Genomic DNA, 17,271 nt, shown 5'->3' on the forward strand with positions numbered 1-17,271 from the left:
TCCCCCTGGTAACCACCAATCAGTTCTCTTTGTCTATATGTTAACTTCCACCTGTGAGTGGAGTCATACAGAGTTCGTCTTTCTCTATCTGGCTTATTTCACTTAACATAATACCCTCAAGGTCCATCCATGTTGTTGTGAATGGGACGATTTTATCCTTTTTTATGGCTGAATAGTATTCTATTATACCATATCTTCTTTATCCAATCATCAGTTGATGGGCACTTAGGTTACTTCCACGTCTTGGCTATTGTAAATAATGCTGCGATGAACATAGGGGTGCATGGGACTTTTGGAATTGCTGATTTCAAGTTCTTTGGATAGATACCCAGTAGTGGGATGGCTGGGTCATAAGGTATTTCTATTTTTAATTTTTTGAGAAATCTCCATACTGTTTTCCACAGTGGCCGCACCAGTTTGCATTCCCACCAACGGTGTGTGAGGGTTCCTTTTTCTCCACAACCTCTCCAACATTTGTCACTTTTTGTTTTGGATAGTTTTACCATTCTGACAGGTGTAAGGTGATATCTTAGTGTAGTTTTGATTTGCATTTCCCTGATGATTAGTGATGATGGGCATCTTTTCATGTGTCTATTGGCCATCTGTATATCTTCTTTGGAGAAATGTTTGTTCATGTCCCCTGCCCATTTTTTGATTGGGTTGTTTGATTTTTTCTTGTTGAGCTGTGTGAGTTCTTTATATATAATGGAGATTAACCCTTTGTCGGATAAATAACTTGTAAATATTTTTTCCCAATTAGTGGGTTGTTTTTTTGTTTCAATCCTGTTTTCCCTTGCCTTGAAGAAGCTCTTTAGTCTGATGAAGTCCCATTTTTTTATTATATAAATAGTTGCAATAAATTCTGACTGAGTGTATGATCTATCAACATTACTACTTTGAAGAGAAAATACTTTTTTTGTGGAGGCATTGATTTTTTTTTTTTACCATCTTAACCATTTTTTTGTAGTTCCATATTTTTTTATTGTGGTAGAAAAACTCAAAATTTACCATCCAAACCATTTTTAAATGTACAGTTCAGTAGAGTTAAATATATTCACATTGATGTGGAAAAGGTCTCCAGAACTTTTTCATCTTGCAAAACTGAAACTCTATACTCATTAAATAACAACTCCCCTTTTCCCCTCCCCGTAGCCTCTGGTAACCACCATTCTACTTTCTGTTTCTATGAATTTGACTACTTTAGATACCTCATATAAATGAAATCATACAGTATTTGTCTTTTGTGATTGGCTTATTTCACTTAGCATAATGTCCTGAGGTTCTAATATTACATTGTATGTATATACCACATTTTGTTTATCCATTCATCTGTCCATGGACACTTAGGTTGCTTCCAGCTTTTAGCTATTGTGAATAATGCTGCTGTGAACATGGGTGTGCAGATATATCCTCAAGACCCTGCTTTCAATTCTTTTGGATATATACCCAGAAGTGGAATTGCTGGATCATATGGTAGTTCTAGTTTAATTTTGTGAGGAACCTCCATACTGTTTTCCTTAGTGGTTATACCATTTTACAATCCCACCAACAGTGCATGAGGGTTCCAGTTTCTTTATATCCTTGCCAACACTTGTTATTTTCTGGGGTTTTTTTTTCTGTGAGGAAGACTGGCCCTGAGCTAACGTCTGTGCCAATCTTCCTCTATTTTGTATGTGGGGTGCTGCCACAGCTTGGCTTGATGAGTGGTGTGTAGGTCTGTGCCTGGGCTCTGAACCCACGAACCCTGGGCAACTGAAATGGAGTGTGCGAACTTGACCACTATGCCACCAGGCAAGCCCCTTATTTTCTGTTTTTTTTTTTTTTTTTTTTTAAAGATTTTATTTTTTCCTTTTTCTCCCCAAAGCCCCCCGTACATAGTTGTATATTCTTCGTTGTGGGTCCTTCTAGTTGTGGCATGTGGGACGCTGCCTCAGCGTGGTCCGATGAGCAGTGCCATGTCCGCGCCCAGGATTCGAACCAACGAAACACTGGGCCGCCTGCAGCGGAGCGCGCGAACTTAACCACTCGGCCACGGGGCCAGCCCCCTTATTTTCTGTTTTTTTTGATAGTGGCCATCTTAAGGGATGTGAAATGAGAAAATACCTATTTAAAAAAATTGTATAGATAATACTGAAATACCTTTTCCTTGTAAAAAGTCAAAACAGTACAGTTAAAGTAATTATCAGGTTCCCATTGTCTGCTTCCCTCTACCCCTTTCTCAGAGAAATCCTGTGTTACCAGTTTGGTATGTGGCCCTCCAGATGAGAAAGGATTGCTGTATAAAATAGAGGTACTGTACTCAATACTCATTACGGGGGAGGGCATATTCTTTTTTTTTTTTTTTTTTAAAGATTGGCACCTGAGCTAACAACTGTGGCCAATCTTTTTTTTTTTTTCTTCTTTATCTCCCCAAATTCCCCCTGGTACATAGTTGTATATCTTAGTTGCAGGTCCTTCTAGTTGTGGCATATGGGATGCTGCCTCAACGTGGCCTGACGAGTGGTGCCATGTCCGCGCCCAGGATCTGAACCCTGGGCTGCCTCAACGGAGCGTGCGAACTTAACCACTCGGCCACAGGGCCGGCTCTGGGTATGTTCTTTTGATGTTTCAAGAATATGGACTCATTTAGTTTCTCTTTATTTTTAATTCAATTTATGACACTTTATGAGGGACAGCAATGTAGCCTGATGTGGGCAACATTGTTGATTTTTTTCATCATTTTGTTTTACCCTAAATTCTTTCACTTAGTATATTTTTTGTTTTATGTTAGTTTCTTAGAACAAGAATAACCTCAAAAGCATTGTCAGTTTTCATAGACCTTTTTAAAAAAATCCATTTCAGATTTTTACCTTTTATACAACTGAAAAAAATCAGATTAAAAGCATTTTGTTGTTAAAATTTGTTTTAAAAATGTTTTCAGATGGAAATTATTCCAGAAAAGATTGGTTGAAGACCAAAGAACCAGTGTAACATTTGGGGGAAAAAATACATCATTGTGCTTCATTTCCTGTATAGGGGAATATCTAATTTTAAATGACATTTACTTTTAAAATGTCTCCAAATGCATTTATTTTCCATAGTGATAGATATAAAATGATATTATGCAATAACTTTGGAAACAGCTGTACATTTTAATGTATAGATTATATGACAGCTAAGTTATGTAATAGCTAAAATGCAATAATTAAAGCATTAGATTTATTTATACAGGTTTTTTTTGAGGAAGATTAGCCCTGAGCTAACATCTGTGCCCATCTTCTGCTATTTTATATGTGGGACACCTGCCACAGCATGGCTTGATAAGCGGTCTGAGCCCAGGATCCAAACTGGTGAACCCCAGGCCACTGGAGCTGAGTGTGCAAAATTAACCACTTCACTGCCAGGCCGGCCCCCTATTTATGCAGTTTTTGATACTAAGTTATTTTGAGTAGATTATCATCGAAACCCCATCTGACACTAAAAGGGAACTTCTTGATTGAGAAAGTTTTTGATATTATTAAAGTAGCTGCCATGGTTTATAGCTGCCTGTATTTGCTCTGTATTGAGATCCTATCTACTCATGGGTGTAGCTGAAGAGATTGTACTGTGTCAGAGATCATCCTCATGTTCCAAACCTTTGGTTTCTTTTGTTACCGCTCTTTACAGAGGCTGTCCCTAGTGACACTGAGTCTTAACACCAATCTGTTAGGTGACTGCTAGAAAAAAAAGCATAAACTTTCTGGTTAATTCTGCCTTCTCTCTGCAGTTTCCCAGAATTTTCCAGTTACCACATTCTTCCTTTTTCTGTGGTACTCCTGTCCCTTGTCTGTTGGCATACTTATCACAGGTAGTGTAATTGTTCATCCACCTTATTAGATTATGGAGGCAGCGACCACATCTTATTGTCTTTGAAGTCTATTTTCATTGTTTCATTAAAGAGTTGCTTTGATGTTGTCCTTTGACTGGGTGGCTTATAGGGCCATTAATTGAGGTAGGGAAACTCAGGAAAACAGATTTTTGGAGAAAGATAATTCATTAAGAGGTAGCAATTGAAAAACCTGATGGAGATGTCCATGGAGAATTAGATCTATAAGCCCTGAGGCTTAAGAAGGCCAGGGTGGGGAATACTGATTGGGGAATCAATAATATAGGATGGGAGTTAAAGACTTAGACTTAAATGAAATTGCTCTGGAGTGAGAAGAGGAGAGGGTTAAGGACTTCTCTGACTCGTCAACCTTGAAGAGAGGGGTAGAACAAAAGAGGCCCAGAAGGAGAGTGAAAGAGCACCCTCCAAAGCTCGTAGAATGGAGCTGGCCTGGAATCTTGGAAACCAAAGGAAGAGACAGTGGAGTGGTCACCAGTTTCAGGGTGCAACCAAGATACCAGGTGTCCATTGAAGTTTAGTAACTGGGAGGCCATTGGTGGCCTTGGGAAGAACGGTTTTAGGAACCTTAAGTAGTGAAGGGAGGAGAGACTAAAGTAGAGAATGCAGAGTCTATCTTTGTAACTTTGTGTTGAAATATACATACTGAAAAGTGCATGGATCGTAAGTGAATTTTTGTAAACTGAGCATACTAGGGTATTTAGTGCTCTAGAAGCCCTCATGGCCTTTCTAGTCACTCCCCAGCTTGCTAAGGGTGTCCACTATTCTGCCTGCTAACCATAGTCTATTTTAAAATAAATTTGTCAGTAGAGGGAGATAGAAAGGACAGGGTGGTAGTTAGAAATGGAATTAGGGGTCGAGGGTATTGGTTGTATTTTGTTTAAGATTTATTTGAATGTAAATAAATCCTGTAACTTCTCTCGTGGGTGGCCAGTCACTGTTTCTTTTTATGTTTAGGACAATTTTCATTTCATTCTTTCAAATGTTTTTAAAAGTAAGTACTGTGAAATGAGTTGACAACAGTGACTCCATTTTGTACCCTGGACTCCATCTTGTTAAAACTATGAAACTATGCTGACCTTGCTGACTTGCCAAAAGGGAGTTATTTGCTGAGAAAGGACTTTCTGAAGGACTGTGCAAGAGTATACTTTTTCTGGTAACAACAAGATGTCCTTGAGTAAGGTAATGAACTCTAACATAAATTGACCCTTCCTAACAAACAACTGAGGTGAATGTTCTGGGTTCTCCTTGTTGCTAAGAAAAACTCCTAATTTTTGCTCATCAGGGGTCACTTTTCTGACTGCTGCCAGAACCTGTGTTCCCCAAATTGCAATTCTAAGACCCCAAATAAACGCTCCCCTTTTGTTTTGCAGTTGCCTCCTTTCTCTAAGTAGACAGTATGTTTGAGTGTTTATACAAACTTAAGTTGAATAACTGTTCCCCAAGCATCTGCTTGTGGAATAGTGGTTTTCTAAAGTCGGCTGATTGTGGGAATAGATTCTTGGGCCCCTGTTAACGTTTACTAAGTTAAACGTTGGTGAAGGCGTTGGAATCTATACTGCTAAAAAACTCCCCAGGTAACTCTGAAACCTCCTGTGTACACAGGCCTGCAAAGCAAGGCTTACATTTTATCCAAAAGAAAACTGGTGTATATTTTAAATGGAAGGTCTAATAAGATAATAGGTTTGTAATTGTGGGAGATAAAGGGTCACGCTCTTAAAAATGGGAGAGACTGTGTACTGGATTCTCCCTAGAGTTGAAAAAGAAAGCAAGTTGCCAGGGTTTTGAGTCCCACCATTCACCAGTGTCCTTGACTAATTGTAAGGGTGGCTTATTTAGCTTGAGGTTATTTGTCTTTAGAGCAGTTTTACTAGGACACAGTCAGAAAGTGGTCCTGGAGCTACAGAGTTCTGGACAGTGTACTTTTATTTGCAGAACAGAGACAGTTTAGCCTCCTGGGTACCCATTTATAGTCTGAGTGTTTGTGACCTCACCAGATTCATATCTTGGTTAACTGGATGCAAGAATCTGTCCTTACTGCTGCAGCTGAGGGCTAAACTCAATCTTATGCCTGAGTCTTTTAAAAAAAATTAATTTTTCAAGTTGTGACCTGAGTCTTTTTTGAGTAAACTCATAAGCTTCCTGGGAACTCTGTAAGGGCAGGGACCATGTCTGCTTAAGCGCTGTGTCCTGTTTAGCACTGTGCCTGACACGGAGTAGGTATGCAATAAATACTTGTTTTTGAAATAAAATTCTATTTGACCTTTTCTAATTGTTATATCGTGTGTAATCCTGCTTACCTAGCCAGATTTGTTTTGCTCTCATCAGTCCTTGGTGAGCTTCAGTGGAGAGCATTAGAAGTGAAAGTCTTGAAGACAGTGGTGGCCTACCCCTTTACAACACTTCTTGTTAGGGCTCCATCCAACCAAACGCCACTCCTGATGCTCAGTTTCCATTGATGATTAAGCCCCCTGTGGACTGTGTAAAACAAAAGTTGAAAGACAGAGAGAGTCCAAAGGTCCAAGGTGGAGAATATACCTTGATAGGGAGAGTATAAGCTATCTTGCTGGGGAATAAAATCAGACAGAAAGAAAGAAGGATTAGCCACATGAGCCAGAGAACTCAATGACACTCTCCCTGAGGTTTGCAAAGCTAAGAGTCACCAACTCACCTTTGAGCCAGATTTTAGTTTTCCTTATGACTATGGGTCTCTTAAAACTATTTTCAAAACCCTCTTAGAGCTATTTTCTTTTTTCTAATACTTTTTAAAAATAATTTCTAGAAACATGCTACTTCATAGTACAATCTTTTATTTTTTCCTGCTTTTTCTCCCCAAATTCCCCCAGTACATAGTTGTATATATTTTTTCTAGTTGTGAGTCTTTCTAGTTGTGGCGTGTGGGATGCCACCTCAGCATGGCCTGATGAGTGGTGCCATGTCCACGCCCAGGATCCGAACCAGTGAAACCCTGGGCCACCGAAGCGGAATGCACTCACTTAACCTCTCGGCCACGGGGCCGGCCTCAGAGCTATTTTGAAAACCTCAGACAAGCCAACACATTGGGGTCCTTACTTTGAGACCTTCAGCTAGCTGAATTCCAGGAAAGGCATCTAGTAACTGGAGGGTCCTCTCCAGAGGATAGGCTGCATCTAAAGCAACAGAGCCTTTGGATCTAGTTAGTCAGTAGCCGTAGCTTAGCACTCATTGAGGATGCAGCTCTTAAAGCAGTGAGCTTGACTTTGATCTAGCAAGCCAAACTCATGTCCAACCTGTTCTTGGAAGGTGCATATGTACCTACTTTCTGAGCCAAGCCATCTGCCCTGGGTGGGAAGTGAGCCTGGCAAACAAGGATTCTCAAGGACTATCACTTGGGACAGCGAATGTTCAGGTCATGGGTATGTGCAGTCTAGAGGTTGTAGCCCCTCATCAGAAAAGGTCCAGGGGAGATCTCACTTCCCAGGAGGTATTTTTAGTCTGGTTGTACCATAATGGGTCAGTATCCCTTTTGGAGAGAGAATGCCTTTGTGTTTGTGTGTCACAGGCGACCCAACAGGAGTGCCCATGGGAGAAAAGGTGATAAAGCCAGAGCTTTAGAGATTATGTCAGACCCTGGAAGTTGGTTAATTCTTTCTTCGAGGCATCTAACTTGCATTTTAGTGTTCATTTTCTTCCTTGCAGAGACAAAAGATTCAGGAAGGTTCTTCTTCGCCCCTTCTTTTACCCTCACACTTACCTGGGGTGATCTCTGCCCATTTTAACAGCCTTTCCCTTCTTAAATTCTGATATTGAGTGGGTTGGCCTGAATACTCAGTATGAACCCTAACAAATTACGATAGCCACTCAGCAGAGGCCCAGCATCCAGAATCCCCATTTGTGGTAACATCTGGTCTGGCCAAAGTGGAATGGGGTAGTCCCTCACCAAGAGGAGCCCTCCCTTTTTAATTGAGGTATAATTGACATATGACATTGTATTAGTTTCAGGTGTACAACATAATGATTTGATATTTGTATATATTGTAAAATGACCACAATAAGTCTAGTTAATATCCATCACCATACCTAGTTACAAAATTTTTTTCTTGTGGTGAGAGCTTTTAAGATTTATTCTCTTAGCAACTTTCAAATATGCGATACAGTATTATTAATTATAGTCACCATGCTGCACACTACATCCCTATGACTTATTTCTTTTATAACTGGAAATTTGTACCTTTTAACCCTCTTCACCCATTTCACCCACCCCCAGCCTCTGGCAACAGCCAGCCTGTTCTCTGTATCTATGAGCTTGGGTTTTTTTTTTTTTTTTAAGATTCCACATATAAGTGAGATCATACGGTATTTGTCTTTCTCTGTCTGACTTATTTTACTTAGCATAATGCCAAGAGGAGCCCCCTTTGATGCCAGAAAGGAAGGTGACCCACCCAAGGTGTTGGGCAGTGCATCAGCATCAGGCTTGTCTGCCTGTGAATCCTTTTTACTAGCCTGCTCCTGAAGGTTTCCATTGCACAGGTCAATACCACCTAGTTCCTGACCATGGTCAGGTGTGTGACTGACTCCTTCCTAGGAATGACCTTTGGTCTGTAGTTCCCACCCATATTTTGGCATGAACTTGGCACAGTTTAGGTGTGCATGAATTTCTTTTTGAGATATAGTTTACATACAGTGAGATGTACAAGTTTTAGTTTGCACAGATCTTAAAACAATTTGAGTTTTGACAAATGTACATACCTTCTGTAGCCCACACACCTCAATCAAGGTACAGATCATTTCTATCACCCAAGAAAGTTCCCTTGTGCCCCTTCTCAGTAAGTCCACCCCCCCCCCCCACACACATACACATTTCACCCCTAGGCCTCAACTGTTCTGATTTCTATCACTGTGTATTAGGTTTGAGGTCATGGATTTTTTTTTAAAGGTGTGTTTTTAGTGAGGAAGATTGATCCTGAGCTAACATCTGTTGCCAATCTTCCTCTTATTTTTCTCCCCAAAGCCCCAGTACATAGCTGTATATCCTAGTTGTAAGTCATTCTAGTTATTCTGTGTGGGATGCCTCCACAGCATGGCTTGATGAGTGGTGTGTAGGTCCATGCCCAGGATCCGAACCGGCGAACCCTGGGCTGCTGAAGCAGAGCACTCAAACTTAACCACTCGGCCTCAGAGCCGGCCCTGAGGCCATGGATTTTAAAACATACAGATTTTATTAAAGTTTTGATGTGAGAGATGTCAGAAAATAATATTTATTCGAGTAAATCAGTGCTTCTCAATGGGGGGGAAATGCCCCCTGGGAGACTTTTGGCAGTGTCTAGAGACATTTTTAACTCATAACTGGGAGGGGGTGCTACTGGCTTCTAGTGGGTAGAGGCCAGGGATGCTGCTAAGCCTCCTGCAGTGCACAGGACGCCTCCCATCAAAGACTGACCCAGCCCAAATGTCAATAATGTGGAGGTTGAGAAACCCTAAAGTAAATCACATGCTCTCTACAGAGAGAATTGTGGCCATGGCGGGTGTTAATCTCTGGCTCTTCCAAGTCTCCTGGGTGGAGGTTTGTTTTTTTTTTGTTTAGTTTGTTGAGAGCCTGCAGGAAGCTGAAAGGGGAACTGCAGGAGCAGGCTTTCTTGGGTGCTGCCACCCTTGTGGTCACAGTTCTTGCTGTGGAATGGGAGTGAGGGTGGGCTTTGGGGGAAACTAACAGAAGAGGAAGAAGAAAACAACTTGGGCAATAAAGGGGCAGACTGAGCCTAATATGAAAACTGGAAAAACAGCTAAGAGGGAAAAATAAAGTAGAAATTGATAATCAAGAATCCAATAAAATGGTAATTTAAAAAGTAAATGAGTTGAGATGGAAAATAAAAGATGAAAGTGAGTGAGAATGATCAAGAACATAAAAGTAGAAATCTGAATTAAAGTGATAGAAGGCCATAAGATGAAAAATGAAATATGTGAAACGCAGATAGGATTAAGGATTGAAAGCAGGAATCAAGAATTTAAAAGGTCAACATAAGTCAATATATCAAACAAGGATGAAAATAGGGGACAATATGAAGCCCACAGAGCCTTGAGGCTCCAGTGCTGGATGGAGGCATGAGGAAGAGGTGGGGCATCAGCTGTTGCCAATGAGGAAGGGCGTCCGGTGGGCCAGCTGGGTCAGTGAAAAGTTCCCAGTTCAAGCTGTGTTGTCTGTAGGTCATGGACGGACAGAAAGCACTGAGTTCACACCTCCAGATACCAGCAGCCCAATAGGCCCTTTCCTGGGGTGCAGGGAGGGGACTTCCTCCTGGGAACTGCCGGAATTCTTGGGTGACACAAGCCTCAGATTGCCTGGCCTCCTTCAAAGAGCTATGGGGGAGAACTATGGATTTATTAATTTAAACAGTGAATTTTAAAAAAGTCCTTTTATGTAGGTTGTAGTAGTTTTCTGGGAGGGGCTGTTGATCTCTAGGTTGTATCAGAGTGCTGCTGATGCTGCCTAATAATTATGGTGGGCACAAACCACATTAACTGATGTCAGCGGTAGCTGGCTTTTACCTTGGAAGGAAAAGAAATTTTAGTAATGTTGCCTTGAAATTAAGCCCTTCCAGGATGAACACTTAGTACTTCAGGGTGTATTAATTATTTTTAAACTAAAGTAATAACCACGCTTTTTAAAAATAGCTTCTAGCTCTTTGTTTGCTCCTGAAATATGAGAATTTCCTTTTTGTGTGTGACTCCAGGCATCCATTCCAACAGACATTTTTGTTAAGTTTTATCTAGCATTATATGTTTTGTGAATAGTACAGAATAGCCTAGTGTTTCACATTACAGGCATTGCAAATCTCAGTAATATGATTTCCGTGATGCTAAATCATCCTAAGTAGTTAGAGCAAGTCAACCACTCATTTATTTTTCCCCTCTCTTCCGTCCATTCATGCAGGTAGTAAACACTTATTGAGCATTTCTTATATGCTAGGCATAGTCACAGGCACTAGGAAGGAATACAGAGTAAGACACAGCCCCATCCTGAGAGGGCTTCTAGTCTGTTAGGGAGAACTTGTTAGACATAAATGGATAAATAAGAAAAAAAAGAAAAGCAATGAATCTCCCTGCTCTTAGGCAGTTGTACAGAAAGACAAAGCAAGTATAGGGCATTCTAGGCAGAAGAATCAGCATTTATGAACCCCTGAAGCTGGGAAACAGCATGGGAGAAATATGTGGAGTTCCAGCTTTGTGGGAGAAGGCGGAGTGACAGAGAGATGGGGTTAGAGAAGGTGATTGGGATCTGATCTTAATGGACCTTGTTTGGCCCACGTAAAAATCCTAGGTAATGAATACCAAAAGATCTCAAACAAGGATAGAAGATAATCAGGTTTGCAGTTTAGAAAGATCATTCTTTTGTAGTATGGTTGAGTCATCAGAGGGCCAAGTGGGCAGTTAGAATGCTGTTAAAATGGGGCTGGCCCCGTGGCTGAGTGGTTAAGTTGGCATGCTCCACTTTGGTGGCCTGGAGTTTGTCGATTCAGATCCTGGGCATGGACCTATACACTGCTCATGAAGCCATGCTGTGGTGGCATCCCACATAGAAGAACTAGAATGACCTACAACTAGTGGGTCCAGCTATATACTGGGGCTTTGGGGAGAGGAAAAACAAAGAATGCTGCTAAAACAATCCAGGGAAGATATGAGGGCCCAAGAGAAGATTATACAGGAGGGGATAAGGAGGAGAAAGTGAACTGAGATCATTTCATAGACTGAATTAGAAGGACTTAGTGAGCAATAGCATGGGGGGTAGTGGTGAAGATGACCTCAGAGTTTCTGATCGGGTTGTCTGTTGGGTGGTGGCACTGTTCCTGAGAGAGGAAGCATGGGAAGAGGGGCAGGTCTGGGGGAGAGATGCTAGATGGTGAAGTGCTGTGTAAATGTAGGGGATTATTATTGCAAAAAAGCTTTCTGACTTGATTCCACAGCACACATTCACCCATCAGGCCTAGTGTGGACTTGGAGGCACAGACAAAATCCTCATGAGTTTGTTTTGGACATTCTTGGTCTGGGGAGCTTGTGTCCCATCTAAGTGGAAATGTCCAGAAGTAACAAGATAAGTGAGTCGGGAGCTCAGGAGAGAACTCTGGGCTGGAGCTACATATCTGAGAGTCACTGGCTTTGTGTTGAAGCCATGGGCATGAGTGACCCAGTCAAGGAGAGCAAGGCTCAGAAAGAGACTGAGTTTGGGATCTGAAATCAGGGGAGACCAGCTCTGGATGGGAATGGAAAGGGAGAGCTTCTGAGGGTTTGATTATTAGAATAACAGAAATAATTTTTACTCTGTTCGGTGAATCACTAGGTGAGATCATTAAAAACTCCTTCCCTTGTTGGGGGTGTGTGTGTGTGTGTGTGTGTGAGAGAGAGAGAGAGAGAGAGAGAGAGAGAGAAAGAGAGAGAGAGAGAGAAAAAGACTGAGACTATTTGATAATTTTAAATTCATTCCATAGCATTTTCTCTCATTTCTAAAAGCACGTGTATATGTGTGTCTGTGTCTGTTATCTTTTATTTTACGTGAAAGGCTAAGTAGGAAAACTTAGGAACTACTGTCTTTTGGAAATTAAGATAAAGATGACCTGAAATTGTAAGTCTGTGAGAACATGTTTTTTAGGTTCTGACTTCCATGAAACTTCAGGAGTACATTTATTTCTCATAAAGCACAATCAGCTTTTCAGGGCAAGAGTGGCTGAGGTTATAAACGTGCTCACGTTATGCACATTCAGTTTGTAGCTTTGGGTTTAAGATTGCTTCTGTGTTTCAGGTAATTCAGCGGTCCCTGGGGCCGGCCAGCCTGAGTCTGCTCACCTTCAAAGTCTACGCCTCACCGAAAAAGGACTCACCTCACAAAACTTCGGTGAAGGTTAATGAGGTAACATGCTGTTCATGTTGTGATATATTTTGAACTTCTGATTTAGTTACTAGAGGAAGTATACAGATCGTATATTGGAAAGATATGGCAGTTTAGAAGATATTTAAAGGGAAATATATTTCCTTATGGTTTGTTTTTCTTTGTGGGAAGCTACTAGACAATGGCTTTTTCAACGTATAAACTTTAATTAATGGTCCTTAGCTAAGGGCATAATTAAGGAATGTTGTCTAGATTTTCAGTGAGGAATCTGCTATGGCCCAGTAGATTGTAAGCACAACTTGCTTCTGAGTGATCTGCCTGATTCTAGGCTGCTTAGCAAGCCAAGAAAATATTCATATTTTTCCTTGTTTCAGAAGTTAAAGACCTGAGCTCATTCGGCTTCTTGGCTAGATTAGAGTCTCATAAGTAGATGCTTAATAAATACTAAATAAATAAAACAAGAAATCTCTCCATTGTTAACAGTCTTTTTTGTCTGTACTCCCCACTGATTATTTTGGATATTTGGTTTCTTTTGACTTTGAGTAAAGTGTGACATAAAGATCTACCTTCAGTAATGAGTGGGGTTACTTGAATGGTGTTTGCATAAAGCTAATTAGCTTATCTCTTGCCCTTTACTCTCTTCTTCTCAGGCCTGGGAACAGTGGCATTTTTGAGCATGAAGAAGGAGCCAGTAGTGGCTGTGAAAACTTTCTTCTCTGGGTGGGGAACAAACTTGCTATCTTGCTTTGATTAGCACCAGACTGATCATTTGAACTAAGTAAAATGCTCTTCAATTACTCTCAAATATTTCTTTCACCCCAACTCCCACCCAGTCTTTAAAGTAATAGGATCCTTTTTCCAAAGTCAATCCAAGGTGGAATACCAAATACCAGTATATAAAATGGAGAGAAGGTGCTGCTTTGTCTGCTACCAGTAGGGGAGGAGGATCAGACACTTTAGCCCCGCCTTCTTGGCCTTGTTCTTATTGATTCAGGAAATAAGTAAGGTGCAAAGATCCTCTGAAGCAAGGTTCAGGGTGCACGTAACCCTTAGAGTCACTGCAGTTCATGAATTATTAGAAATATGATGCTTACAAATTTAATAATTGATTAGGTTATCTCATTACTGTATACACTTTTCAATTTCTTTTTGTTTTGTTGTTTAATGTATGCAGCTTTCACTCTACTCTGTTCCTGAAGGTCAATCTAAATATGTGGAGGAGCCAAGGACCCAACTTGAAGAAAGCATCTCACATCTCCGACATTATTGCAAGCCATATACAAGTTGGTGTCAGGTACAGCTGTTCTGAAAATGGAGTGAACACATTTCTTTTTAGAGTCAATAGTGAAAAGTCTATATTGGCTGCATGTTTTTATTTATTTATTTTTTTTGAGGAAGACTAGCCCTGAGCTAACGTCTGCCAATCCTCCTCTTTTTGCTGAGGAAGACTGGCCTTGAGCTAACATCTGTGCCCATCTTCCTCTACTTTATATGTGTGATGCCTACCACGGCATGGCGTGCCAAGCGGTGCCATGTCTGCACCTGGGATCCAGACTGGCAAACACTGGGCCGCCGAAGTGGAACGTGTGCACCTAACTGCTGCGCTACTGGGCTGGCCCCTGGCTGCATCTTCTTAGAAAAGGGCACGATAAAGGACCCCAACTTAAGAGTGCCCCACTTACAAGTGTTCATCAGTGCCATCTCTGAGGGGGAGCAGCGAGCCCTAGCTTCCTGGTGGCAGCTGTTGTCAAAGCTGCGGAGAAAATGTCCCTCCCACTGGGCAGCGTGTGGCACATTGACTGGAGAGCGGAGGGCTGGTGGTATCTATCTTGTTGGTCACAGCTATGAAAATATTATCTTCTACAAGAGGAGGATATGGGGCTGGAACTGTAGTAGAAGAAAAAGGATACAATGTAAACATTTATATCAAAATTGCGAAGTTTTTCTCCTCCCAGAGAATCTACAAATCAATATTACTTTAAACGGGAATGGTTACAGAGCATTTTGAATGCTATTAACAGGAGGGTAGATAACTAAAAAAGGGTGAAATTGCATATTTGAGTACTGAACTGTTTGCCCCAAAGATTAAAGAACTACATATACAGATTGGCTTCTGCCACTGCTCAGGTTTTAGATCAGGCGTTTGTCATTATGTTTGTGAAAACATTTCTGCGATTTTTAACATCTGAAACTGAAGTTTACAATCTGCTTTCATTTACATACATCTGTTTGCTGTGCCTGATCTTGATTTTGTACAAATTAGTAAAAAGTATGTAGGTATGTGTGACATGGTCTAGGTTTACTTTGCTTGAGACTTACAAACTCAATTTTCATCCAGAACTTGTTTTAAAATTTTTCCACTGTCTATGGCAGTGCTGAACTTTTGTTCATCATTTAGAAAGAATACAGGAAACATAGACTGTATCAACAGTATAAATTGTCATTACACTTAAATATCATAGTCATATTATTGAGTTATGAAATAACTAAAGAGTTTATATATAATGTGTTGTAAAATGCTTAGACAGTATTCTCTTGTTCTAGAAGATTTTCAAACCATCTGCTGATGGTGAAGATAAGGGCAGCAAATTTGTGCAAATATTTTTGTGTCACGTAGGCATGACTACTGTTAGTTCTCGCTTTTTTTTTTGCCTGGGAAGATTTGCCTTGAGCTAACATCTGTTGCCAATCTTCCTCTTTTTTTTTCCCCCTCCCCAAAGCCCCAGTACATAGTTGTATATTCTAGTTGTAAGTTCTTCTAGTTCTCCTATGTGAGCTGCTGCCACAGCGGGGCTACTGACAGATGAGTGGGGTGGTTCCATGCCTGGGAACTGAACCTGGGCCGCCAAAGCACAACGCGCCAAACTTTAACCATTAGGCCATCAGGGCTGGCTCGCTCTCTCTTTTTTTTTTTAATCATAAAAGTGCTTTATCTCTTTACCTTTCAACCTAAGGTTGCTCTTTATTTTTAACTTTTTTGTTTGTACATGATACTCAGTGCAGCAAAATACCTCTCTAGATAATAAAATAGTTATCAACATGTTTATTTGCACTACTTCTAAATAAAAAAGCTTTTTCGTGATTATGATGGTTTTATTTTCCTATAGAATGATTTCTGATTGCTGGCTCCTTTTTCAGGCCAACAGTTTCTAGCCCCTTTCTTCAAGAACTGATTTAATTTTTCTTCATAGTAAAAAGATTGTGCTAGCAAAAGAAGTGAGCAGTCACTCTAGACATTGATCTGTAGTTTTTGTTTTTTTTTATGAGCAGAAAAAACCAATAATGGATTTTAATGAAGTGATACTCAGTTTTTTTATGTTTTTTATGTCCTCCCCCAAATTCAGCATTTATTATTTAAGGCCATTTAACAGTATTAGGATAAGTTGTTCTGATTTGAACTGAATTAAATAAAACAAATCCTTTTCCAAGTGGCAACTGGTTCTGATACCTTCTGATTCCCACATATCTCCTTTCCCATCTTCACCATAGACTTCTTAAAGGTGGGTACCTTCTAGTTGGCCCCTTGTTTTCTTTAGGATCATCTGATATTCATGTACAAAACCTTTTATTGTTGTTGTTGTTGTTAAGAGAACGTTAACACTTCATCTGCTTCAGGATTGGGTAAGGGTCTCTCCAAACTTGAATATAGACTCCTTTGTCCCCTTAAAGCTAGTCATTCCTGCTTCAAATGGGCAGTTTTCAGATCCTGGCAAATCAGGAAGTAGAGTTAATATGAAGGGTAGATTTAATCTCACAGGAACGGGATGGCCACTTTAATTATCAAGGGGATTGATTTTTGTCCATTCTCTTCAATTTTAATGGAAGAATGAAAAGGCTGGGTTGTTGAAACCATTCTACTTGAAATCTTTGCTTCCTGTGGCAATAATGAGCCATTCTGCTGAGCAATTTGTGGTGAAGGGGAAATTACAAAAGAAAAAAGAACACAAAACCCCCCAGACAGACAGTATATCCCTTTGTTCAAAAAGTGTTAATAACATGATAATTATTCAGTAACGACAGATAATTACTCACAAATATATATTTTTACTTATCAGCAAATCTTACTTATTATTTTTCTTTCACCTTTTTAGGAAACGTATTCCCAAACTAAGCCCAAGATGCAAAGTTTGGTTCAATGGGGGTTAGGTAAGTTGATTTTTAATTAGGCATAATCAGTTTCTTCATTAACATTGGACTCTTCACCTGGAATACCATGGATGGGCTCCAGGGGATATGTGAATTCTTAAAATTATATGCAGAATTTTAGAGCTATGTGGATTTTTCTGGAAAGAAAATTTATTGTTTTCATCAGATTTTGGAGGACTAGTGTCCCCAAACACTCAGGTAAGTCTCTTCAAGATCGTTAGGTTTGTTGGCCTGGCAAGTGTAGATACACTGTGGATTTTTTTTCTTTAAATCTATTTCCCAGTGCACTGTCCATCTGTAACTCGCACTAACCCACACTAGCTCATTGGTAGGTGTTCAGAATCAGGATAGCTCATTTGCACAGCTATTAATACATGTTATAGAAGTTTAGAGGCAGGAAGGA

At 40.4% G+C, this 17,271-nt stretch overlaps 1 protein-coding gene across 1 annotated transcript in view; it reads left to right on the forward strand.

Moving 5' to 3' along the window:
* Positions 1 to 17,271, forward strand: part of APOO (apolipoprotein O) — a 55,766-nt gene that overhangs the window by 10,726 nt on the left and 27,769 nt on the right. Inside the window, exons 2-4 of the mRNA XM_046673723.1 lie at positions 12,636 to 12,743; positions 13,897 to 14,016; positions 16,814 to 16,868. Coding sequence (XP_046529679.1) covers positions 12,636 to 12,743; positions 13,897 to 14,016; positions 16,814 to 16,868 — 283 coding nt within the window. The remainder of the gene's footprint in view (positions 1 to 12,635; positions 12,744 to 13,896; positions 14,017 to 16,813; positions 16,869 to 17,271) is intronic.

Source organism: Equus quagga, chromosome 10 (assembly GCF_021613505.1).
Source record: "Equus quagga isolate Etosha38 chromosome 10, UCLA_HA_Equagga_1.0, whole genome shotgun sequence".
Taxonomy (NCBI): domain Eukaryota; kingdom Metazoa; phylum Chordata; class Mammalia; order Perissodactyla; family Equidae; genus Equus; species Equus quagga.